The sequence below is a fragment of the Eumetopias jubatus genome, unplaced genomic scaffold (assembly GCF_037043125.1).
Source record: "Eumetopias jubatus isolate StellerSeaLion01/CBP00866 unplaced genomic scaffold, mEumJub1_p1.0 scaffold_7, whole genome shotgun sequence".
Classification (NCBI taxonomy): domain Eukaryota; kingdom Metazoa; phylum Chordata; class Mammalia; order Carnivora; family Otariidae; genus Eumetopias; species Eumetopias jubatus.
In genome coordinates, this window is record NW_028274813.1 from 36,257,110 (window position 1) to 36,283,254 (window position 26,145).

The 26,145-nt window shown below is 45.8% G+C and overlaps 1 protein-coding gene and 1 non-coding gene across 2 annotated transcripts in view; one reads left to right on the plus strand and one right to left on the minus strand.

The window, feature by feature from the left end:
• The window catches only part of SYNE2 (spectrin repeat containing nuclear envelope protein 2), a 261,213-nt gene that overhangs the window by 13,135 nt on the left and 221,933 nt on the right, over positions 1–26,145 (minus strand). Inside the window, exons 98-104 of the mRNA XM_028101704.2 lie at positions 25,711–25,877; positions 10,580–10,742; positions 4,364–4,551; positions 3,719–3,869; positions 3,232–3,414; positions 1,480–1,617; positions 211–405 (exon numbers count right to left, since the gene is read on the minus strand). Of these exons, the coding sequence (XP_027957505.2) occupies positions 211–405; positions 1,480–1,617; positions 3,232–3,414; positions 3,719–3,869; positions 4,364–4,551; positions 10,580–10,742; positions 25,711–25,877 (1,185 nt within the window). The remainder of the gene's footprint in view (positions 1–210; positions 406–1,479; positions 1,618–3,231; positions 3,415–3,718; positions 3,870–4,363; positions 4,552–10,579; positions 10,743–25,710; positions 25,878–26,145) is intronic.
• Positions 5,244–5,362, plus strand: LOC114208540 (5S ribosomal RNA). Its single transcript, XR_003609052.1, has one exon. It is a non-coding gene; the product is annotated as a 5S ribosomal RNA (ribosomal RNA).

Sequence of the window (26,145 nt, forward strand, 5' to 3'; positions counted from 1 at the left end):
TCCTTCCATGGGGTAACAGGAGCCTCCAAGGAAGTGTGACTCCATAGTGATAACAGCTGAAATAAAACTAATAGGTTCCCTCCCCCTTTTACCATAAAATACATCACAGTTACCCGTTCCATAGGTGTTCCAGTTCTTTTAAAAAATTGGGTCAAAGGTCAAGCGTGAGTGGCGCGGAGGCCACCCAAGTGAGGGTGGCACTGCCCTTACCGGGGCATGGGAGGTGAGCCTGCGGTGGAAGCGGGAGACCCGGCCGAAGACTTCCTGACAATACCGGTGCATCTCCTCTAGCTCGTCCTCGATCAGCACGGCGTCCAGCGGCTCGCTCTTCTGAATCAGCTGCTCCCCAAAGACAATGAGCTGATCGATCTTGTTGGTGTTTAATGTAATTTCCTGCTGGAAACCCTACTCAGAATAGGAGAAAGAAGGATTTCAAAGAAGGAAAGTTTCCCCAAGGACCCAGCATCTGCTTCTTTTAACTGGGTTGTAGAAAAAGCATCCCCATGTCACCGAATGCCTTGTCCCTGCACCCAGGACTTGAGCTTTGTTGATTTTTAACAAGGTGACAAGATCGAATACTGTAAAATGACTGTACGTGATTTTTTCCCACCCTCTCCCTCTGGGCACAGACTTTTCCAATTAAAATAATTCTAAAAGTTTGGCAGGGAGGGACATTTACCGGTTTTGGATGTAAGGGAGAAAGCTTGCCTTATTGACGCTTGGTGGAAACAGAAAATTTCCCGGAATAAGCCACCCACGGGCATTTGCTTCTGCTGATACAATAATCATCTCATTGGTGCCATTATATTAGGGAAGACACATTTCTATTTTTCAATTGCTTTTAAAAGCCAAGGAGGGAGGGGCGCCTGCGTGGCTCAGTCAGTTAAGCGTCTGCCTTCGGCTCAGGTCATAATCTCCGGGTGCTGGGATCAAGCCCCACATTGGGCTCCCTGCTCAGTGGAGGGCCTGCTTCTCCCTCTCCCTACCCCTGCCACTCTGCCTACTTACACTATCTCTCTGTCAAATAAATAAATAAATAAAATCTTAAAAAAAAAAAAAAAAGCCAAGCTTGGAGGGAATCATAGTGAAAGTGAAATACAGATATCTGGGAGAGCGGACATGAGATCTGTTCTTGGCCCCACTCTTGATACAGATGCTCCTCCTGTTATCCTCCCCCCACCGTTGCACTCAGACTCGAAAGCTGGGTAAAGAGCACCTTATGAAGTTCTGTTTGGAACCTAAAGAGCGTTCTCCCCGTGGATGATTATAAATGACAAAGAATAACAAGCTTTGTTCCAATGGCCCCTTGACTGTAAGGAATAGTATCCTTGCTCATAACCCTGCAGGACACAGTGGGTACAGCCTGGCTGCTTTCAGTGCTGGAATCTGCTCTCAGGGTATCAGGTGACATTTGTCCTTGGCCAGCTCTCCCCTGCAGAGGTGCATTCTTCTGAGAGGGGCCGACGAAGCAGGCCTTACGTTCAGTTGGCGCATCTTGTCATCGGCGTCACTCTCTGAGAAGTGCTCCACGTTGGTCAGCTGCAGGTCCATCTCTGTGAGCCACACCAGAATGCTCTCCCTGGTCCCCTCGAATTCCTCCCTTTGGTTGGTGAAATGCTGTGAAAGAGGGGAAAATGTCTCATTTGTTTTGAGGGCACAAGAAAGTCCAGGTAGACCACAAGGTTGTTTTTGGCTAAGAGGAAAGGGTGCCCCCGGAGGTCCACAGGGCATCAGGGGGCCAGTGTGGGGTCAGGAGGCTGGGCTCTGGTCCTGGCTGTGTGATAACAAGCCCCCCAACTTCTCTGAGTCTTCCTGTCTTCACTGGCAAATTAGGGTGTGGGCATGTTGACTATGATGTCGAAGGTCCTTTTAGCATTTGAAATTCTATAATTCCCTAAGTCAGTGATTTTCCCAACTTGCCCTTTGAGGATCCCCCTCAACGTCCAGGTACCTTGCCTGCCTTTACCTTGTAAGCCTTCTGTGGAAGCTATTGGCTTGAAATAGTAGCTTCAAGATGGAAAAGTACTGATCTCAGGGTTAAGCCTGGTCTAATGCTCCATTTCAGGTAATCCTGAACGTGTTCCCTCAGAGAAAGACCCAGATTTATCGCCTTTAATTAAGGAAGCCTCTTGAGTTACTACCTCATAGATGGGCAGCAGATTCTCAGACAAATGTAGCATTCAGTGCCAAATGAAGGTTTATACTGGTCACAGTCAAATCCGCAGGATGATAAATTAATGCACGGGGATTGTCTGAAAAGCTAGCCCATTTCTTCCTGAGAGGTTTAAAAAAAAAAAAAAAAAGCCCAGATTCTCCTCATCTTAGAATGATTTCAAGAGCGTTCTGCCCTGAGAACAGAAGCAGGGATTAAAATGACTTCCTGCAGGGCGCCTGGGTGGCTCAGTTGGTTAAGCGACTGCCTTCGGCTCAGGTCATGATCCTGGAGTCCCGGGATCGAGTCCCGCATCGGGCTCCCTGCTCAGCGGGGAGTCTGCTTCTCCCTCTGACCCTCTTCCCTCTCGTGCTCTCTATCTCTCATTCTCTCTCTCTCAAATAAATAAATAAAATCTTAAAAAAAATAAATAAATAAAATGACTTCCTGCAGCCACAAACCATACGGGTCCCGTCAGTTTACACCTAGACTCACAAAGGTTCACATACCGTGTCTCCTGCCTTACGCAAATCTTACGTGAACGTCTACATTCAAAAATCAACCCCAGCCTTTGAGGTTAGGTCAATGCGCTCTGAAATTTGGGGGGTAATCACTGTCCCTAAGCTCCACAATGTAGAGGGGGCTTTGTCTACATCTCTCATAGTGCAAGAACCAGTGGGACACACAAAAACGGGCAAAAGGGCAAGGTGAGCCTCTTTCCGGGCCTAGAAGGCCCTGAGCCCGACCTGGTGATGGAAGCGGCCCAGACCCCATGGGCCATCTGTGAGCCAACGTGCAAACCTCTAGGGCTTATGGAGGTTGGAAAAAGATGTGCTTGGTACCACAAATCACACCAACGGGCCCTGTCTCGGAAGTCTATTCTTAGGTAAATAACCTCTTAACCAAAGACAGGAATATTGGCAGCTTTGGCTTAAACCCCTGGGAAGGCCGGTTGGAAGAATATTAAGATACCTGAGGCCTGAACTGAAATCTACCCACTGCTTTGCTACAAGCCTGATACCGCCCGTCACTTCTCCCCGACGGCCTACAAACAAGGCGGGGGACGTAGAGAAGGTTACTCTGAGTCTCCGCAGGACGGCCGTGACCCGCTTCTGGAGGTTGTCCCAGCGCTGGTTGCCCTCGTGCACCATCTGCTTCAGCCTGCTGGCCGTGTCGGTGCGGTTCTCCCGGGCCAGCCGCCGGTACTGCTTGTTGATGAGCTCCAGCTGCGTGAGCCTCTCGTGGATCTGCCGCTGGAAGGCCTGCGGCACACAGACGGGCGCGTCAGGGCCAAGGCCGGCACGCCCCCTCCCCGGCCCCAGACGCCCTGCTCTCGACGTTAATCCCCAGGCTGAAATGGCCACAGAGAGCCCCCTTCCCCGGCGCTGATGCTAAAGAACAGGCTCTCAAGTTCACCGCATGCCGCCTGGCATGGATTGGTCTTGTCCGGCAAAGCCGTCTTAGCAGCTGCCGGCGGGCTGTGGACTGGGCGGCCCTGGCCGCAGGTGGGGAAAGCCAGCCTGAGAGGCTTGCTTATCAGGAGCACCGGGCTGGAGGGGGCTTTACCTCAAACCTCTTCAGCTCTTCTTTGGCATTTGTGTACAACACCTCTGAGGAATTCGGGTAGGCTGCTGTCCTCTCGGCGGACTTGAGCCAGTCCTCAAAGCGGGAGTAATCATCTAGAAATTTCTGCCACAGGCGCCACGTCTCCTCAATTCTGACAGGAGGAGAGCATCTCAATATAAGCCATCCGTTTCAGCCGTGAGCTTTCTTTTTTCCTCCCTTGCCTGGTCCCATTCCCAACACCCCTGGCACTGGCACATTTTGGGGGAGAGACCCTGATATCCTTCTTCCAGGAAATAACTGCAAACATCCCCTTCTTGGTCAGGACACCTTCCTCCTGGGACTGCCCCTCAAAGCTCCTGCCTCACAGAGGTTAACCAGCAGGAGACAGGGCTTCCCTCCGCTGTTTCGTAGCCAGGGCCAGCCATGGTTACACCTCGAGACATGGGTTGCTGGGGAAAGCCGTTACCCCGATCATATTTTCCTTGAATAATTCACTGCATGAGCATGACCACACCTACAGAGCCTTCTCTGCCAGTAGCCTTGGAAGTGAAGCGAACAGAACACAGCTACTGCCACTGAGACGAGAAGGGTGCACTGGGTTTGGCCGACCGTGTTTCAAACGTTCAGGGGCAGCTCGGTTCTTACTTCATTCGCCGTTCCATTGACATGGCGCAGATGTTCCTCCAGCGTCTGTCCAAGCTTCTGGTGGTCTGCTGGAGAGAGTCACACTCCGTCTCATTGGCACAGGCATCGGAGTCATGCAGTAGGACGTCACAGATGTTAAAGACAGACTCCACCCCTGCACTGTGTTGTTCGATGTCTCGCTGCAGGTCCTACGGTTGGAACAGAGTACAGAGCACCTTGAGAAGGTGGTGGTGGTGGTGGTGGTGCGATGATTGGCATCAGAGGATCTCCACTCCCCCCAACCCTTCTTCTGGCCCAGGTGCGTGTCCACCTCTTGATCAGCAACAAGGACTGTGTCTCTCTCATCTCTGTGCAACCCTTGTGCTGTAGCACAGAGCCTGCACATGGCAACACCTGGGATCTACCTGAACTGATTAGAGGGGGTGGGAAAGCAGGAGTACCCTCTCCTGAGAGCCCACTCCCCCACCGATTCTGGGGAGGCACGGGATCCACCCCATACCACCTGAATGCAAGGGCCCCCCATTGAGACATGGCTCCGGAGAAGTCTTCCTTGGGAGTCCCTTCAGCAGGACCTAAAACTTGAGCAGAACTCAACCTTTTATGGGTCCCAGAATTCTTAAATCTACTGAGACCTTTGTGCCATCTTCACACACACCCCAAATCATGCCCATCCTCAGGCTCCATAGGCCCCAGGGAAGAGTCTGGGAGTTCAGACCCCACTTCCCCAACAGATGGGGTCCAATGGAGGGGGCAGAGTCTCTCTGGAGTCTTGTCCTGTGACGGTGATGGTGCTGCTCCCGGATTCAGGAAAAAGCATTCACGAGGAGACAATGCATGGTTATGGGGAAAAATGAAAAACTTGTTTAACAATAAACACAGCGTCTACGGCCATACCATCCTGAACGAACCCGATCTCGTCTGATCTTGGAAGCTAAGCAGGGTCGGGCCAGGTTAGTACTTGGATGGGAGACCACCTGGGAATACCAGGTGCTGTAGGTTTGGGGCGCCTGGGTGGCTCAGCCGTTAAGCGTCTGCCTTCGGCTCAGGTCATGATCCCAGGGTCCTGGGATCGAGCCCCGCATCGGGCTCCCTGCTCAGTGGGAGGAGCCTGCTTCTCCCTCTCCCACTCCCCCTGCTTGTGTTCCCCCTCTCGCTGTCAAATAAATAAATAAAATCTTAAAAAAAAAACAATAAACACAGCATTTTCAGGTATCACCCTGAGAATATTTCTTCTGCACACCATGGGAGGGCTGGAGGAGGGAGAGACGAGGAGCCTGTTTGTTTTGCAAACTGGAAGTAGGCCTCTCCAGATACCTGAATTCTGTGACAGGTTACAACAGAGCATGCCACTGATCTTAGTATCCAAATTACATCATGGAGAAATAACAAAGACAAAGCTAAATATGCCACTGTTAACTAAAGCTCTCTGGATTCAACAAAATTCAGTTTACAGGAGAGATTATTTTATAAACTGCCTGCCACGGTCTACAGAAACGCAACGTAAAGCTCACGCCAGGTCACCTCAATATTTAATAATTTTGGAAATTACTGTTATCAGATAATACTAATATTTTTTTTTTTTCCTTAAGATTTTATTTATTTATTTGACAGAGAGAGACACAGCGAGAGAGGGAACACAAGCAGGGGGAGTGGGAGAGGGAGAAGCAGGCTTCCCGCCGAGCAGGGAGCCTGATGCGGGGCTCGATCCCAGGACCCTGGGATCATGACTAAGCTGAAGGCAGATGCTTAATGACTGAGCCACCCAGGTGCCCCTAGACTAATATTTTCTTACTTTTCTTCTGATAAATGTACAATTTTGATCATTCTCTGTCCAGGTGGATATGAAAGAAGAAAATGTTAATACTCACACCACATTTTAAATTAAGCAGTTTTTAAAAGGATCCTAACTGATTAAAGACAAGCAGCACAAAGTTATGGTAAGAAAATGTGTTTTCTAGGGGTGCCTGGTTGGCTGGGTTGGAGGAGCATGTGATTCTTGGGCTCCGGGCCATGAGTTCAAGTCCTGTATTGGGTGTAGAGATTACTAAAAAATAAACTTTAAAAAAAAATGTGTTTTTTAGTTTGTCACCCTATGTGTCCTGTGAAGAGAAATGAACAGGGTGATGTTTTTTAAGCTCAACAGTCCAGGACAAATGGTAGAAGTCTTCCTGGGGTCCATGCAAGCACCAGCTTTGTAATTACCAGGTTTAAACAGAATTCAAGCTTTAAGAATTCTTGTTGGCTGAGAGAATTGTCATGAGCCTTCCTAAAATTTACTGGCATTGATGTCTCTTGACTTTATTAAAATAATAAATAAGCAATCCTAACATTGGTGCTAAATGAGGAATAGTGACAATTTTAACTGAAAAATGGTACCCGTCCCTGACCTCACCTGGTAGGGCTGGGTAGGATCTGGTTGAAAAGTACTGAAAAAGTCTAGTCTATGGATAAATGTGAAGGCTGCATATTTTAGTAGGCTCATTGCAGTTTCTCTACCTTATTTGTTCAGCTTATATGGAACAAAATGGCTATTGAGAACTGATTAATACACAGGGCGAATGGGAGCAAGAAATGAGCTCTACGATAGTTTATAAAAGACCATCAACATTTTGGTTAAAAAAAATTCAAAAATTTTCAAAATTTCCAAAACAAACTTTTCAAACACTGCAGAATGACCCACTGATTCCTGCTCGGCGGGAAGCCTGCTTCTCCCTCTCCCACTCCCCCTGCTTGTGTTCTTGCTCTTGCTATCTCTCTCTCTCTAATAAATAAATACTAAAAGAAAATGCAAACCATTTAAGTGCTAAATGAGTGACATTTTATGAAAACCATCTCACCACTAGTTCCCACTGAGGCAGGAATATGCACAATAATTAGATTTCAAGAACTGTTCAAGTACAATTTGAAGAACAGGACTTAAGAAACATAAAAAAATGTTAAAGACTTTTGCCATGGTTCTGGAAACAGGCTCCCCGACTCTTGTGTGTTTTGTGTTTCTGTTCTTGAGTAGGTGACAAAGAGCTCTGAAACTGGGAAGAGTAGGTGTTGGGGGTGGGGTGGGATGGGGGGGAAATGATGAGGAGGATCCACAGCTAGAGAGTGAGGCGGAGAATGCAACCAGGAAGGAGGAGAATGCAAAAGGAACTAGAAAAACAAGATAAAGGGGGAAAAGAAGAAAGTGAAGCCGGGCTGAGGGGGAGGGGGTGGGTGGGCAGAAAAATCACCGGAGGTGGGTGGGGTGGTGGCTCCAGATCGACTCTGGGGGAGGGGCTTAGGCTGGCAAGCCCGTGGAGCAGAGCGGTTTATGAGGAGGTTGGCATGAAGCTGAGCGCACCTGCTGGGGGGTTATTCGTAAATACAGAATGGGGGGTAACTAACAGCACTCTCTCGCAATGTTACCATATGGCACCCACAGGGAATCAGGAAGCCAAAGAAAACAGGAGAGAAATGTGGAAGTCTTAATGCAAGTGGTTCATGGTTTAAAAGTGTTACAAATGTTGCTACCACTTCCTTTTTGCATTTTGAAGATGATATATTTCACAAAAATAACAATATAACCCTTGTTACCCAAGGAGTTCTACATAAGAGAAACAAAAAGGACTCCGGTAGAGTTTGACTTCTTCCCTAGGGTGCTCCCAAGAACATTATGATGAGGATCTGGGAAGCACAGCTCCTAATTACTTTTGGGGACTGAGGGATTTTGCAGAAGGCACTACTAGGTGATCCCAAGCTTTTAAGTCTCATTTCTGGAAATAATCATGAAACTTATTTAGTTATAGAAACACAAGGTGTTTTTTTGTTTTTTAATGGCTTGTGCATAATTTTTGTGTGTGACACATTTCTGTTTTTTTTTTTTTGTGGTTTTGACGGAGGCTTCAAGGTCTGGTCTGGGTATTAAAAAAAAATTTTTTTTTTTTAAAAATACTGAAAGTTTCCTCAGGACATCTGTGGTAGGCAGAATATTGGCCACCCAAAGATGTCCATATCCTTGTCCCCAGAACCTGTGAATGTTTGGCAACCTTAATTCTCTGTTGGCATGTAGCCTATCAGCTGATCTTAACATCCTGGATTATTCAGGTGGGCTCAGTATGATCCCAAGGGTCCTTAAAAGTGGCAGAGGGAGGTAGAAGAGTCAGTCAGAGGAAGAAGGGGCCATGACAGAAAAGCACAGAGAGATGCAATGTTGCTGGCTCTGCAGATGGATGAAGGGGCCATGAGCCAAGCAATGTGGGCAGCCTCCAGAAGCTAGAAAGGGTGAACAGATTCTCCAATAGGGTTGCCAGAAAGAAATGCAGCCCTCCTGACACCTTCATCTTAGTCTGGGGTCAGATTTCTGACCTCCAGAACTCCAGTAAGATAATAAATTTGGGTGAAGTTGCCAAATTTGCGGTAATTTGTTAACGCAATCATAGAAAGCTTGTACACCTAACTTCTTTACCAGTAATGGTAGTCCTGAACACCAACTCCTTAAATTGCTGTGGATTACTATGAGATAAGAATTCCAGGATAGTGATTCTGAGTTCTATAAAGAGGGAAGCTTCAAATCAACCAGAGGCGAAATTATGGACCGTTTCAAAACAGGACCAAACAAGGCCAGGAGGATGGCAGCCACCAAACTGTAGCCTTTGGGGAATACACGCCCTGCAATTTAATGATGTTCTGGCACACCTTAGATTTATAAAACGTTAACACATGTTACTGGCCCCTGCCAAATTTAGCCAGTCTTTCTTTAAGAGGAAAAATATACTCAGTTTCTATACTATTTACCCGAAAAAACTCACCACTCATGGTAAATTGTTATTTGTAAAGGCTTGTCTGTAAAGAGACTATTCAAGAAATTCTTCTTAGTGGATCAAACTTGCAAATAAAGCTGATAATGTCCAGTAGCTGTGACTTCACTGAGAATGGCGTTAAAATCTCCGCAATGTCCATTAACATGGTACTTACATCAGTATTCATTTTTCCACAAAACCAAGACAGAATTGCGATGACCTCAACAGAAAGGGCATACTTAAATTTCTGCGGCTAAGTGCCAATACCAGTATTTTTACTTCCTAGCATTGCTAAATCATACTAATTTGAATGTCAGAGAATAGGCATCGTTTACAAACAGTAATAGCAATAGACTGAATAAAGATCTAAGTCAAGAGGAATATCAAATACTTGGCTCTATTTTATGGTAGCAGGGGGTGTCACTCATTGCCATTAAAGGGATCGACTTGAACTCAAGGGAATTTGTCATTAATTTATCATCACTTTCTGCTCTTGAATCTGTGAGAAAGGGTCAGCCCCCAATTCTTTCTCTAAGAGCAGCTATTACATGTGGGTGAATCTTCCTGTGTGTTGACAGACAGCAAACACCAAGGCTTTGGAGATAACGTGAAGAAAACAGATAACGCATCTGAGAACCTCTTGACAACAATATTGCTTATACAGTCAAAGTGGAATCTGCTCCTGGGTCTAAGAAAAAAACGATGAAGGTGAAGGAAAGCTACCAAAAGGCTACTATGAACTTAATTTTAGAAATAAAGATAAGCTCCAGGTACTGCATATGAGAATGAACCTGTGAATGTGAGCTGATGGGAGGGCAGGAAAGTGGATTTGCTAAGTCTGTGACATCAATGAGCCCCACCAGATTAGTGTGATGATAACACTGGTGGGACTCAGTGGTTTCATGCTGTGGAGTTTCCAGGGTCGGCTCAGAGGGTGCATAACCGATGGGAGAAATGCACAGAGCACTGCAAGAGGAGTTTCCTATGCTATTGGCCTAAGCAACTTCCTTTTTACAATCCCCCCCCCCACTTTTTTTTTGTTGGAAGCTCTATCAGATGATCTATTGTCCCATGAAAACTTTCCTTCGTTAGAAAATTTATTTTTCTTTCAATTCATTGCCTTCTAAAACTATGTTCTAAAACAAAGATCCAAGTTTAAAAATACATAAGCAAAACACCTTATTTACCACTAAGACTAAGACCTACATCTCAAACATTATTCAAAGCATTTCACAAAGAGATGTGTGAATGGGGCAGAAGACGGGCACGCCAAGAGATGGTCTCACATGTACAAGAACGTGGATAGGTGGTCAGTTTTCTCTGGAAAAAAATGAACCAATATTATGAAATGTGAACATGCTAAAAGACACAGCCAATATGGGGAAGGTTGGAGTTAGCAGATATCACAGACACCTATACTCTTATAAAAGCCTTCTGTCCTTACCTGCTGCTCGGCGAGCCTCTTCTGGATCTCTTGATCATCACAGACGTCATAGACGACAGGCTTAGAAAGCTCTGACTCGATTCGAGCCAGCCAGGTACGAAGGTTGCTCATGTTTTTGTCTAACTGCTGAATAAAAGCAAAGGTCTCCTTCAGCTTCTTCACCCTAAATATATTTGCAGGAAAAAAAGAGGTAAAAAAAAGCCAAAGCCCAACATTTAGTGGTGACAAGAATGTGCCAACAAAGGTGTTAACAGTGTAAAAAACAACTTATGTTGGTTATTGATTTTATATATAGAGAGAGAACAGCTCTCACATCACAGAGTTTTCACAGAATATGTGACACTTAACAAAATTGCTGGTCTAGGGGCGCCTGGGCGGCTCAGTCTCAGGTCATGATCCCAGGGTCCTGGGATGGAGCCCCACATCGGGCTCCCTGCTCTGCGTGAAGCCTACTTCTCCCTCCCCCACTCCCTCTGTCGCTGTATCTCTCTGTCAAATAAATAAATAAAATCTTTAAAAAAAAACAAACACAATTGCTGGTCTGGTTGATTTTTAGACAGGCTAAGAGTTAATCTACCCACACAAATATGAAGTCCTATCATTCCCAAAGTGGGATGCCCCTGAGACCTAGTATATCTTTCTAGGGCTCCAGAGCAAAGAGGAGATGCCATTTCATTCTCTTGAGGTTAAAATAACCACACTTGGGGCGCCTGGGTGGCTCAGCTGGTTGGGTGTCTGACTCTTGGTTTCAGCTCAGGTCAAGATCTTGGTTGTGGGATTGAACCCCTTGTTAGGCTCCATGCTCACTGTGGAGTCTGCTTAAGATTCTCTGCCTTTGGCCACCTGGGTGGCTCAGTCGTTAAGCACCTGCCTTCGGCTCAGGTCATGATCCCAGGGTCCTGGGATCGAGCCCCGCATCGGGCTCCCTGCTCGGCGGGAAGCCTGCTTCTCCCTCTCCCATTCCGCCTGCTTGTGTTCCCTCTCTCGCTGTGTCCCTCTCTGTCAAATAAATAAATAAAATCTTAAGAAAAAAAAAAAAGATTCTCTGCCTTTGCCCCTTACCCCGCATGCACGCGTGCGCTCTCTCTAAAATAAATAAATAAAATCTTTAAAAATAATAATAAAATAAAATAGCCACACTTGATTTCTATCCAGTTTCTTTCTTGGGTATACCTGAGATTGCAGCGGACAGGGATTTTCCCTGATGGTTTAAAGATATTACCTGCTTGGCTCATTTGGTGGTATCTGGCCTATGATGCTTCTCATGGGACTCTCTTCTTGAGCAAGCACAGAACATGAGCTAAAGCCCACCATGTCCAGTCTAAGGGGTTGAGGGAACCTTACACATACACCGAGCCCATTAGGGGACAGCTGTATTAGCCAAAAGGGGAGGAGGTAGTGTGGTGGGGAATAGGGCAAAGATAATCTACAAGCGTAGTCCTAAATCATCTGCCTCTTACACAGTGTGGAGCAGATTTGAACTAACACATATGTGTGGAGCAGATCTGAACTCACACACATTGCGTCAGTATACTTGGTGAGCCCACTGGCACATCAACGTACTGTCAGGGGGAAATGACACAGCTGCTAGGAAAATAATCTTTATGTAGATCTTGAAAAACAAAAAACAAAACAAAAAACCTTCTATAAACTGCCTTCATGGAAGTCCTAAAGTGAGTGAGGGCTTGTTCTGGTGATCTCTGGGATTTTTTAAAATTTATTTATTTATTTGAGAGAGAGAGAGAGAGAAAGCGAGTGAGAATGCTAGTGTGGGGAGGGGCAGAGGGAGAGAATTTTCAAGCAGACTCCCTGCTGAGCATGGAGCCCAACACAAGGCTCCATCTCACGACCCATGAGATCATAACCTGAGTGGAAACTGAGAGTTGGATGCTTAAACGACTGAGCCACCCAGCACCCTGATCTGTGGGATGCTTAGTGAATTCCAGAGATTTGGAACAATAGCCACAATGCAAAGTTCCTACCTATCAATATTCATGTAACAAGGTGCTGTCAGAACTCCATCCTGCAGCACTAGAAAGAGAAACTGAGGCACTGGCTCCAACTCGCCAGAGTGTGCTGCATTGCCTGTTAGCATCATCTCTTCCTGGACTGCCTGTGAACAGCTCCCAACCACCATCCCGGCCCCCCGGCCCTTGTCCAGTTGTGGTTCTGTGGCCCAAAGGCACATTCTAGATGGTAAGTCTGATCCATTGACACTCAAAAGCTTCCATGGTCCTCACCCTACCTCAACATACCAGTTCAAACACGCTTTTTCAGGTCATCAAGCATTCAGTGCCCCCCCCCGCCTTCCCTTCTCCTGGAGCGTCTACCACTGCTCACAAAAGACACTGGGGGCCCCCGGCCCACATGCTCCTGCAGCACCCAGGACCTCCTGCCCTGTGTTGTGTCCACATCCCTCATGCACCGTGCACCCATCACGACAGCATCCACGCTAGCCAGGCTGCACGGGGCTTGCTGCTTCTGCATGCACAGCACCCCCACTCTGCCTGGTGGGCAGGAGGTATTGACAAACATTTGTTGCAGAATGAATGTGTATGAACACTTCCACGACATGCTATTATTTAAGTAGACCACAGATTTGTGTGTGTTTTAATTTTTACTTATTTTTTATTTTTTGCCTCCTCCCATCAACCAAGTCAACCCTGGGGACTTTTAGCTCTAGCTCTATTAACAGCTAGTTTTAGGATTTAGGGAAAATCCTTTTACTTCAGCATCCTCAACTCTAGTAGGCTTCTGAGGTCCCTCAAGCTTCAGGGAGGTGGTAATATCTGGGTGAAGTTAAGGCCAGAGTTCTGGAAGTGAACAGACCTGGCTCTAAGTCCCACTGTACCATCCATGAGCTGTGCACTCCTGCAAGGAGCCTAACTTTCCTGATTCCCAGTTTCCTTGTTAGCTGCAAAATTATCCACTTTGCAGGTAGTCATGAGACCGAAACAAAAGCATGTGTGTAAAGTCTTTGGTAGAGAGTAAGCACTCAGTATACTACTAGCTCTTATTACTGCCAACTGGGATTCTATGATGCTACAGTAACAACTCATTTATAAGGCACAGGACCTTACAAAGTCCTTTCATAAATATTTATTCCCCACTCTGCTATGAGGTGGGGGAGGCCTGGGAGGAGGCTGTGGAGTCTGGTGGTAAAGAGCACAGACTTAGTGGGCAGGGCCTGGGTTTGAATCCTGGCTCTGTTTAAGCTCATATGAAAAACTGTGTCAACACTAGTTATCCCTTCCCTCCCTGGGTGCCTGAGAAGGTTGAATGAGATATAAACACATGAAATGTATTTGGCATAGTGCCTAACAGAGATCAATGCCCAGAAACCACGATCGAGATGATTTTCATGGCGCTAAGTTTTTCCAAATTACAGTCTTACTGCAAACACCAAAAGGAGCTCCCTTCAAAGCCACAAGATGATTTATTAAAAAGGAAGTAACAGAATCTGGGGCCAGGCCTGGATGCAGCTGTAACCTAGATCCTGCCTTTGTTCCTGTGGCTTTAGAGGCTTTAGCGGTACATCCTCCTCACCCCGATATCTTGCCACCCTGACTGCCTGGGGACCAGAAAGGACACTCCAGACAATGCCAGAGGAGCTGGTAACCCCAGGCCCTATAGGACAAGGAGTCTTTCAGGCAGTTTGCAAGGGGCTGCCCTTCAGGAAGGCTCTGGCTGGAGAAGCAGCCCAGCCCTAAGAGCTTCCAAGAGGTGGGGGAGAGGGGCTTGGGCCTGGTGGCCCCTGCACAGCTCTCCTGCCCACCCCCTCTATTGGGCACCTGACCCTACTCCATCCTAAGTATCCCAGCCTCTTTATTTTAAAAAGAAAAGAGCAGAAATGTAACTTTAAATGACAGGAGCTAACAAGAGACAAAAGAACCTGGGTGCAAACACAGGGATACAGTGATCGTGAATCCTGGTCATCCCAGGGTGAGGTGTGCAATAAGCAGGGCGGGGGGGAGGGGAGTATGGAGCAGGGGGAAGAACTTACTTGGCTTCCCCAGGACTATGATACTGCAGGCCAGTGGTGTTTGAAATGGAGTGCTTAAGACAAGCCAACGGAGTATGGGAATAAAATATTAGATTTTCTACTGCTATTCCATTCTTTTTAAGTGTCTACACCGGGTATGCTTTCTAATTCACAAACTTTATGACTACATGGAACAACTACAGAACTTGCTGACATCTACCTGTGCCAGGCCCATGGTGTTTTATTTGTTAGCAATGCATTTAATCCTCCCAGCAATGCTATGAGATCAGTACTGTTGGCATCCCCATTCAATAGGTGAGGTAACCGTGGCACAGGGATCAAATAACCTGCCCCAGTCACCGATCATTAAATGGCAGAGGCAGGATTCCAACCTGGGCATTCGGGTCCAGAGCTGCTGTTCATAAGCCCTTTCCTCATGGCAACTTGTATAAACCTGCACATACATTAGCTAGTATCAGGCACAGGATGGTTTTTGTTGCTGTTGGGGACTATGATCAGAAGTCCAGTCTCATGGTTCTGGGATACACTGGGGAGCATAGAAGCCCGTCCACCAAGTACTATCCTTTGGGGGCCCGCACTTGCCCCTCCATAATTCTTTTCGATAAGCATTTAACCATGTGCTTTGTCTTGGATCCTGTGCAGAGTCCCAAGGATTCAAGAGATAACTGAAATATAGGTCTTATTTTTCCCATAGAGCTCATGATGTAATTTAGATTGAATTTCAACATTATAATACAATATAGGAGGTGCTCAATAAATATCTTTTGAAAGAATAAATGATGTTCACTCATACCTTCAAATTTGTTTTCATAAAAGACATGGCTGTATTATATATTAAAAGAAAGAGGTAAAGGTCAGAGCACCTCCAAGCCGTTTGCCACAAAACAATTTGCTGCCACATTACAAGCCCTACATGCTGCTATACCTTGGTTCCCTACAGGGCAAGTGAAATACTGAAAAACAAGCACACAAATCACACCTACTCTTAGGGCACATTAAAGAGGAAGGGAAGGTAGGAGGAAAAGAAAAGAAGTTGCCAAAAAGCTACAAAAGATTCATCTAATCAGGATTTAACCTCCTTCTAGGTCCCAACCTCTGACAGAAGGCATAATATCCAAAACTGCATGGTGATTTAAAACATTTTTTTCAGATAATTATGTTACAACTTGCTCTAGGAACCATCAGCTGTTTGGTGGAGTCTGTATCATTCTCTTCCGTACAGATACTGTAATCTAATTATCACCTTTCCCAGGCCAGGAAGGATGTGTCATTTGCCAACCCAGGCAACCGACCTCCATGTCAGGCCTTGTTAATATCGCTCTTGGAAAAATTCAAATCTTGAGTTAATGTTGGGACACGAGGAAAGCCCTTCAGAATCCAGCCTTCTGGCACAGGGAAGCAATCGCAATACTGCGTTACATCAACCCCAGGGACCGTTTGTTTACGGAGCTCCCTATCTCTGCACTTACCCATGTTTTTTACCCCAGTGCACTCAACAACATTGCTCACACATATATTTCAATAAGTCCTATTTCTCCAGGAAAAAATAAGTGTGATTTCCTGAGTTGAATTCTAATTCTGAGGACTGGAAAAACAACATTTTTAGGTGCAACGGGGAAGTTTTTCACCTGGGTGGATTAGTGGAAGACCTGGATAGAACTAAAGCATTTTTATATGAAACCAAACAAAAGAAGAACTTTTGCTAAGAGTAGCTACAAATTAGAAGATCTTTTGCAGGGATTATGGGTAGAAATGCAGAAAATAATTAAGGTGAATAAAGTTTTATTTTAATAGCGATAGATCAGAATAGAATACTTATGAACCCCGCTCTCCCTCCAAAACAAAATCAAGTCCTATTAATATCATTCTGTGTATCAGAACTAAGTCTTACAACGTGTGATGGAGGCTTTTAATACCAAATTCATTTCTATGGAATAATTTACATTTCACTCCTCTTCTCTACATGCTAAAGGGTCTACAGTTAAACTACAAAGACCTTAGATCATCATAAATTAAAAAAAATCCCATGCCAATGTGGACAGCATAACTTAAAAAAATACTAAGGACAACAGATGGTGGAAGTATCTGAATTTATGCTGAAACAAACAAACAATACGCAAACCTGTGGGGCAGCTGAAGTTGCTAAAAACACTGTACAGATTCTGTACACTTGCATCTTTTTAAATGACTAAACAGCTTTATAGTAAGATCATCAATTGCTCCAAGATCTTGAAGCCCTGATGTGGGGGGCATGGACATCACAAGACATTTGAGCTAATCGCCTCTTTGAAGCATTTATTCGCCGGAGGACTTCCATTTTCCACTCAGCATCATCACCTCTCTCCCCGGCTTGTCAAAGGCTGACTGCAGACACCACAGGCGAGAGGACACAGGGAGAGCACCCATCCCCCTGATGGCTGATCACACACAGCCACCATCTCGTCGGTCACTCCTATTGTAACCAACACGAGGGAGCGAGAGAGTGAGACACACAGACAAGGCAGCTGCCCCTCGGCCATATGCTGAGCTGATGGCTGAAATGGCACTTACTGTTGATGAGAAAAAACCATTCCTCCTGGTTAGCGGAAGCTCCAAGTTCCCGGCTGCACCTCCACCTCCCAGGCCGAAGCGGCCCCTCCCCCGGCGGCGGCGGGCAGCTCCATCCCCCGGCTCAGCATCCTCCCCAGCAGCTGCCCTCCCGCAGGCTCGCGGCCACAAAGCAGTGCCCCGGGGAAGGGACCGATCGGCCTCTCCGCTCACTGCATGTTTTAATCTCTGTTTTCTCCCTTCCAATAAACAAATATCTCCACTCCTTCCTCTCTTGAGCACGCGCGCGCACACACGCGCGCACACACACACACACACACACAGTCTTTGTTCTGACGCTACAGGATTGCAATGCTGGGAAGAAAGTCACAGTGTTATCTTGGCTATGGGTTATTTATGAAGTGCTGTAAACGGAGGGAAGAAACATTTAGATTTGGGGCACAGAAAAGAGGATTTCTGTCCTCTTCAAATCAAATTTCTGTTTCAGGTTTGAAAAAACTGGCAAAATTGGAAGCCCCTGAGTCCAACAGGAATGCCTTCTTCAGGTCTTCCTGAAGAAGAAATTTCTGGGGGTGGGGCTGGGGTTTCTGCCCTGCCTTTTTTGCCCTGTGCATCCTGGTTTAGGTAAGGCAGAGAGTTCACCGAGTCCATTCCTCTGCTTTTTGCAAAAAAATCTATCTTATAGTACAAATAGCGTTCAAGACTTTGCAGGGGAAGAATTTTTGCCATTTTCCTTGTTAACTCCTCCCAGGGTTTACCATAATGTCTCTGAAAATTTCTCCATATCCCTAACGTTGGTTTCTCTAAGAGAGCCCAAGTGGCTGTTTACCAGAGCACCCTTGGTTTGTGTCCAGTCCCTTTTAGGCTCACTCTCAGCCTTATTTTAAGACTCGACAATATCAATCATTTCTCACAGGTCCCAAAAGCCCAACATTTAGTAATTATTACATCCTTACCTTGAAAGAGAGAGAGCATGTTCTGGACCAGTGAAATTAGGGAGTGCAGATTTGGAAACGGCTCTCTCCAAATGCAACATCTAACTTGTGCCCACATGCTCAGCTGTCCCTGGGTCCTGCTAAATATGGGCCCCAAAGCCGAGTACACTGGACCTGCTGGTGCTGCTGGATGCCGCCTGCCCCCGAATGCACTGGTGGGGCTGCAGTCTCCTCAAGGAAACTCCCCAACCCTCAAAAAAGCATTTCTGCAGGGTCCAGGAGCAGTGGCCCCATGCTCCAGAGGTGCAATGATCAGGCTGATCGGAAGGAAAATGGAAGTGGGGAGGCCGATCCCACATCTGGCTCTTCCCGCGCTAAAATCTCTAAATCCTTCCAGTCCTACTGGATCAGGCCATAGCAAGTCAACTCTATGACTAGCAGCATTGTTTGGTCTCCCAAACTAACCTTGAGAAAATACAGATAAACAGAGAGCAATGAAAAACTTTATCAATTTAAAAAGGCACACATCTCCCTGCCCATTCTGCAAGGGAGAGAAAAACAATCCCAACACACAGTTGCCATGGTAGTAACTGCTGAGCTTAAATGACAACAGTTTAATTGCTACTATTATACAATAGGTGGGCTTTTCACATTGGTAGGTGAAATGTGAAAATTATGCTTGGTTAAAAAGTTTCTTTTCATGGACTTGATCCTTCCGGCAGTAAGACAACTATCTAGTCTACACAGGGACGGATCATATATGGGAGCATGTCTGAGTAAGTCCCTCCTTCAAACACTGACCCAATGGTGCCAAGTCTCTACCATCAAGAGAAATGAAGGCAAAAGGTAAAAACACTGATGACATTTTTTTAAAGAAAAAAACAAAACAAAACCATGTTCCTTTTTCTGTAATGAACATCAGAAAATACAGATGAGCAAAAAGAAAATTACAATCATCGATGCCAACACCAAAAGATACCCACTGTAAACATTCTGGGGTATGTCTTTCCACTTAGCTGTCCCATCTGCTTTACGCATTGACAGCTCTGACCAGATCATTCACACATCCTGCTAGAAAGAGTCTTTTTAAAAAGAGCCTCCACTTCCCTCGGCCCCATGTCTTTGAAGAGGCTTCACAACCAGCCAGAGTGACTTACCAAAGACATAGACTGACTTATGGCCACAGGGCTCCTGCTACATAGGACGAAGCAAAGGCTTTGAATAATGAAATGGGGGAGGGGTCCTGAGAAACAAAAGTAGATGGATTTTTTGGGAGTTCAACTATCTAGTCTACACAGGGAGTTTCTGAAATCAAAGTAGACACAGGTGAGACGTGTCAGATTGAGTCTTCTTCTGGCATGAGTCCCACTGAGGGCAGGGTACTGGGGAGGCACGGGGGCAGGACCCTGTTCTCAGAGCTTTGGTCTGTGTTGGCTGAAGCAAGTCAACCTGGCATCTTTTGTCCCTCATCCAACATCCTGCGCCCAAAGCGTTCCCACTAATAGGCAGCCTAGCTACCTCCAAAACAGAGGGTCGCACATGCTGGTAGTTCTGAAAGCTCCTTTAGTGGTCTCTCCTGCATTCACATTTCGCTGGGTCCGTTTTCAAAGATACTATGTAAGAAAACATGGGGAAGGAGGAGCTAATAGCTTTAATAATTTTAAACAAAATTTTTTTTAAAGATTTTATTTATTTATTTGACACAGAGAGAGAGAGCAAGAGAGGGAACACAAGCAGGGGGAGAGGGAGAGGGAGAAGCAGGCTTCCCGCCGAGCAGGGAGCCTGCTTCTCCCTCTCCCTCTGCCTGCCGCTCTGCCTACTTGTGCTCCTCTCTCTGTCAAATAAATAAATAAATCCTAAAAAAAAAAAAAGACTTTTTTTTAAACAAGATTTTATTTAGTTGAGAGAGAGAGCACACAAACGTGAGCAGGGGAAGGAGCAAAGGGAGAGGGACCAGCAGGCTCCGCGTTGAACACAGAGCCCGGCAACGTGGGGCTCGATCCCACAACCCTGAGATCATGACCTGAGCCAAAATAAGAGTCAGCAGCTCAAGTGACTAAACCACCCAGGCACCCCTTAAAGGATTTTAAGGAATCTCTGCACCCAATGTGGGGCTTGAACTTACAACCCCGAAATCAAGAGTTGCATGCTCTACCTAATGAGCCAAGCCTGGTGCCCTTAATAGCTACAATTAAAAAAAAAAGTTAAATATGTCAAATAAGCATAGTTAGTACATAATTTTCTGGTCATCAAATCAGATGGGGTTCTGGAATAATCACACCATTCACCAAAAAATATATAGTGCTTCAAATGGCCTTTCTGGGGGCCTGGAAGGCTCAGCTGGTTGGGCATCCAACTCTTGGTTTTGGCTCAGGTCATGATCTCAGGGTTGTGGGATCGAGCCCTGAGTCGGGCTCTGCACTCAGTGTGGAGTCTGCTTATCCCTCTCCCTGTTTCTCCCCCAACTCACTCTCTAAAAATAAATAAAATCGGGGCACCTGGGTGGCTCAGTCGTTAAGCGTCTGCCTTCGGCTCAGGTCATGATCCCAGGGTCCTGGGATCGAGCCCCGCATTGGGCTCCCTGCTCCGCGGGAAGCCTGCTTCTCCCTCTCCCACTCCCCCTGCTTGTGTTCCCTCTCTCACTGTGTCTCTCTCTGTCAAATAAATAAATAAAATCTTAAAAAAAAATAAAAATAAATAAAATCTTAAAAAAAAAAAAAACCCTCCAAAAAACCAAATAACCCCCTCAAAAAAAACAAATGGCCTTTCTGTTGATTAAATAACATGTTTTTTTTTTTAATATTTTATTTACTTATTTGACAGAGAGAGAGAGAGAAAGAGCACAAGCAGGGAGAGTGGCAGGCAGAGGAATGGGAGAAGCAGGCCTCCCACTGAGCAGGGAGCCCAACGTGGGGCTCGATCCCAGGACCCTGAGATCATGACCTGAGCCGAAGGTAGCCACTTAACGAACTGAGCCACCCAGGTGTCCACGAATAGCATGTTTTATAAGAGTTTAGATGTTCTGGGGCGCCTGGGTGGCTCAGTCGTTGGGCGTCTGCCTTCGGCTCAGGTCATGATCCCAGGGTCCTGGGATCGAGCCCCGCATGGGGCTCCCTGCTCCATGGGAAGCCTGCTTCTCCCTCTCCCTCTCCCCCTGCTTGTATTCCCTCTCTCGCAGTCTCTCTCTCCCTGTCAAATAAATAAACTCTTAAAAAGAAAAAAAAAGAGTTCAGATGTTACAAGTATAAGAAGCTGCCCAAGGGCCCACAAGGACTGCTAAAAGCTCCTGCAGCAATTCTGATGGAGAGCCAGTTCTGTGAATTTTGATGTCTACAACAGGGCCTATGTAACCTTATGTGAGGAATCAGCATTAAGACTGACTTAGGCTCCCCTGCTCCCTTCTCTGAGGAGTTGGTTATTTTGGGAGATGTAGCCCTCGGGTTCTCTGCTTTAACAATTTTATAGAAGCTGAAGAACACTTTACAAGGAGAGAAAGAACAGTGGTTTGGGTCTGAGCTTGCTTTCTCCTCCTCTATTACCATATAACCACACTGAACTGCACCAGAGGTTGACAGTGGATGTGGATGGACAGACCCATCGCTGTCCTGAGCTTTCTCTGCCAGGCTCTGGTGCATAGTTTATCAACAAGGAGATCGGGGCTCACAGAGGTCACAAGACTTGTTCATAGTAGGTGGCAGGTCCAGGGGCTCTGACTTTTGGTGCAGCACCGTGTCACTTTGCCCTGCTGCTCACTCTAGCTCTCTGTCCCCCTGACCAGCACTGCTGGCAATACCTGGGCACTTGTGAGAAATGCTCATTCTTGGCCCCACCCAGACCTGCAGAATCAGAAGCTCTGACGGTGGGGTCCAGTAGCCCAGGTTTTCATGAGCCCTCTAGGGATTCTGATGCATGTTTAAGTTTGAGAACCACTACTCTGGAGGAGACAATAAATTCCACACAGAGATCTACATTTTAGAAAAATTCTAACAAACTACCTCTAAAAGGCCAGATCTCAAAGGAGCCCAGTGCTCTTTTGATGCATGGTGCGGCATGACAGACAGACCCTAGTTTCATCCCCACCCTGTGCAGAATCGCCTCTGCCCTGGGGTCAGTTATTTACCCTCTCTGACCCGCAGTGTGCCTCTCGGTAAAATAGAGGATACTGACCTTGCAGGATTGTTGCAAGAATGAAAGATTTATACAAGTAACCTGACTTCCAAAACAACACCAATTTCCTCCCCTATCCATCCCATAGGGAAGCCTACTACTTGAAATGGTTTTACCGTCTTTTGAAATTTACCTCTATTTTGCTGAGAACATACCCAAAACAACAGGCCTTAAAAAAATTTTTTTTTCCCAGTGAATTAAACCTGACTTACTGAGATCATAGACTTTTAAACACCATTCTAAACTTTGAAGTTAAATGTCTGTAGTTAAAAAATCCTGAAGTCATGAGGCTGGGTACCTATGTAGGGTCTCCCTCCAAATCTTACTTATGAAATGTTGCCCCTGCTATAGGAGTGAAGCAGCAGAATACGGTGAGCAAGAGAGAAAAGGTTAAATGGTGTCCAGAATTCTGTGGGCTAATGGCCCGTGCATCCTGCAGGACTATAGGTTCTGCTTGGCACTGCTCAAATCTAAATTCTGCAGCCTGGGCCCCTAACCCCCTTCCCCAGTGATGATGCCTTTGTGTAGGCCCAGCAGGAAATCAGTGTCAGAGATGAGACAAGGAGCTAATTCTACATGAGCCTGATTTATGGCAGGTCCCAGCTTGCTGCCTCAATCCACAAATTCACCTGAAGGGGAAACTCAACTTGGAGTTTCTTAGGCTCTCAGCCATCTGTCTCACCTGGTCTTTGCTTTAAGATAAGTTACTCTGTTCCCAGTCCTTCAGTTTTGAAGGGATTAGACTCTCATTTGCTCTCCTCATTACAAACCAGAAGAGTCTGGGGTAGCAGGGAAGCAACACAACTATGGGTTGAAATCCTGGTGGCCTCACATGCTGGCTATGTAACTACGGGCAAGTTACTTATCTTCAGTGTCTCAGTTTCTGTATCTATAAAATGGGATAATGGTATCTACCTTTCAGAATTACAAACAAGATTAAGTGAAATCATACTTTTTAAGCACACGGTCAAGAATACAGCTGGTAGCCAATATATTTGCCATTATTTCAACTCCTTACTTTGCCAATTGCTCCTTCCAAGAAGACTAATGAAATTTCACTTGCTGTTTTATCTCTTTCCCACCAAGGAATTGGCTGAAGACAGGCAGCCAGAGAGAAGGGAGGAAAGGAAAGAGCCTATTAAACTCCAGAGTTATAGAACCAAAGCATGAATGATTAAGAATAGACTGTCACTCTAGTCTTCAGGAAGCATAATCTAGACCCTGCTCCTGAATGATCCATAAACAGGTCTGATGTCATCATACCCTCAATCACCAGGTGCCCAAGACGACTTAGGACTTAAAGACAATGTCAACAAAGACATACTAGACACAATTTACCCAACAGAAATGATCACATTCTTATGCACTGGAATGTTCATTTCAACAGGTATCTGAGGCACTGTTCTAAGCACTGGAAATAAGAAGGTTGAAGACACTGGTCTCATGGAGGAAAGACTGCTCAGTATTAGACACAATTGAGGAAATCCTCTCCCATTCAACAAACATGGTACTTTGTCTTCGAGTCTTACTAGGGAAAAACAGTGATAATAGCCACTCAGTAAATGCTGGCTTCCACACACTGATCCTGTGCCGCACGTGAGACACCCGCCATCCAGCCTCACAGCAGCCTCTGATGTAAGCAGTGCTGTTAGACACTTTTTGCAGATTTGGAAACTGAGGCTTAGAAAGATTAGATACTACTCAAGTTTCTACCATAAGTAAGTGAGAAGTCAGGACATGCTCAAAACCTGTGCTCTTAATCCTTATTTGGGTTACTGCCATGGATTTCTACAGATTTTCTTTTTCAACTGGCACAAAGTCAAATTCAGCCCAGCCTACACTGCCAGCCAAATCACCCTAATATTCGTCTTCAGCAGGCCTTCGACTGCTAAAGAACCATGAATGACTCAGACTTTATTTAAGAGGCCAAGTCTTCAGTTGAGATTGAAGGTCTTTTAAGCTTTAGCTTAAACCTACCTCTCTAGCTTCATCTCCTATATTTGAACCAGTGGAGCTTCTTGTCATTTCCTGAAAGACTTCCATGCTGCTCTATCTCTGTACTTTTTTTAAAAAAGATTTTACTTATTTATTTGAGAGAGAACATGAGAGCATGAGCAGGGGGAGGGGCAGAGGGAGGGGGAGGGGTCTGATCCCAGGACCCTGGGATCATGACCTGAGCTGAAGGCAGACACTTAACCGACTTGAGCCACCCAGGTGCCCCATCTCTGTACCTTTTTGCTCACAACAATCTGCCACCAGTAATGTTCAAGGATCCCAACCTCTTACTCAGGACCATCTGGTAACACCCCTCTTCTGTAAGGCTCTTCCTAATCCCCACCCCCACTCCAGAAAGACGAGCGCTGAGCTCTCAAACCAGTTGGCTTTATAGCTGCTCCCATTAATGTAATTGACTCATCTTACTTCCTGTCTGTAAATTCTCATAGCACTTAACCTGGCGCCCTTGCTGATTGAACCAGGTTCACTTATAGTTTACAGTAACAATGAGGTCAAGGAAATAAATGCCAAATTATTAAGGGTATCTTATTTTCATTCCTCCCTAATTCTTCATTCTCCTTACAGGTTCTCCTGTATATTCTGCTTTATATGTGTGTTCAAAACACCTAAACACACTGTTATGTGAAAGACTCACTCAGCCGGTATAAACACAAAGCTGCATGGGTGGTCCCAGAGCTGAGTGACCATTTTTTCATATGTCAGGTTGCACGTGAAAAACGCTTTGGTTGGGGTCTGTCTTTGGAGAGAGAATTTGAAGACAAAAGGCCCTTAAACGCTTTGGGGGGCATCATCTTCATTAATTTGTGAGGGGAGATAAAATTACCAGTCTTATTTCTGATAAGACTGCACTAGAGAATTTAGCTTTGATTTGTGGCCACAGACATGTCTCTTAAGTCCACATCTTAGGACCAGATGCCCAGCGGGGCCTGGCATGCTGAGCACACACTTGTGGAGGACCCCTGCCTCGAGTGTGCCAAACCCCTGCAGTGGGGGCAGGCAGTCGGGGACTAGCATCTAGAAATCAGGCCCGTGTCCTGACCTACTTGCATTTGCCACATACAAGCAGGAACAGGCAGGCAGGATTTCATTTGGGGGACATGCAAATCCTAAAGCAGAGCTAAAACCTCTAAATAGTACCTCCTCAAGGATCTCTTCTCTAAATTTCCAACTCTCATTTAAACCTAGCTTCATGTGAAATTTTAAGCTAAAGAAAAAAAAATACTAAAGCGTGATATACTATAATCTTCCTAAAATGTTGAAATAAGAATTTCCACTCATTTTTTTACCAAATTTTGCCTTTCTAAGCTTATAAAACTGCTGGACTGCCTTTGAGCAAGACTGAGCTCAGTTTTGAGAGCTTGAGCTCAGTTTCTAGATCTATATTAATACTGTGGATCGAATTCAGTATTGTGTAGTAACCACTGTACCTGGGGAATAAGAGTAACTCATAGGCCATTTCTCACCTCGATCCAATGACGTCAAAAAGGTGCTGCCAGTGGTCACTGACTCTGTGGAGCTTGTCCTCGATCTCAGCTGCTCTTGCCTTGTTGCTGGCCTCCATCAACTGGTCACCCATCTGCTTTAACTGTAACTTGTTTTCACTGAACAAGTTTATTTCTTCTATGCAGTCCTGACAAAGGCACCAAAATACAAAGCCTCAGTTACTACTGAAAAGTCATTTCTTCGTCAGTCACAAGCATACAGCTGCCTCTTGAAATTAAAAAAAAAAAAAAAAAATCAAAAACTTCACACCCATTAATGCAACTCGTCAGTGAGGAGCTAACGAGTCAAACAACGCCCACTTGGCACATGTGTAATGTGTAAGGCAGCAGTTACTTTTTTTTTTTTAAGTAGGCTCCATGCCCTGAGATCAAGAGCTGAGCTGAGATCAAGAGTCA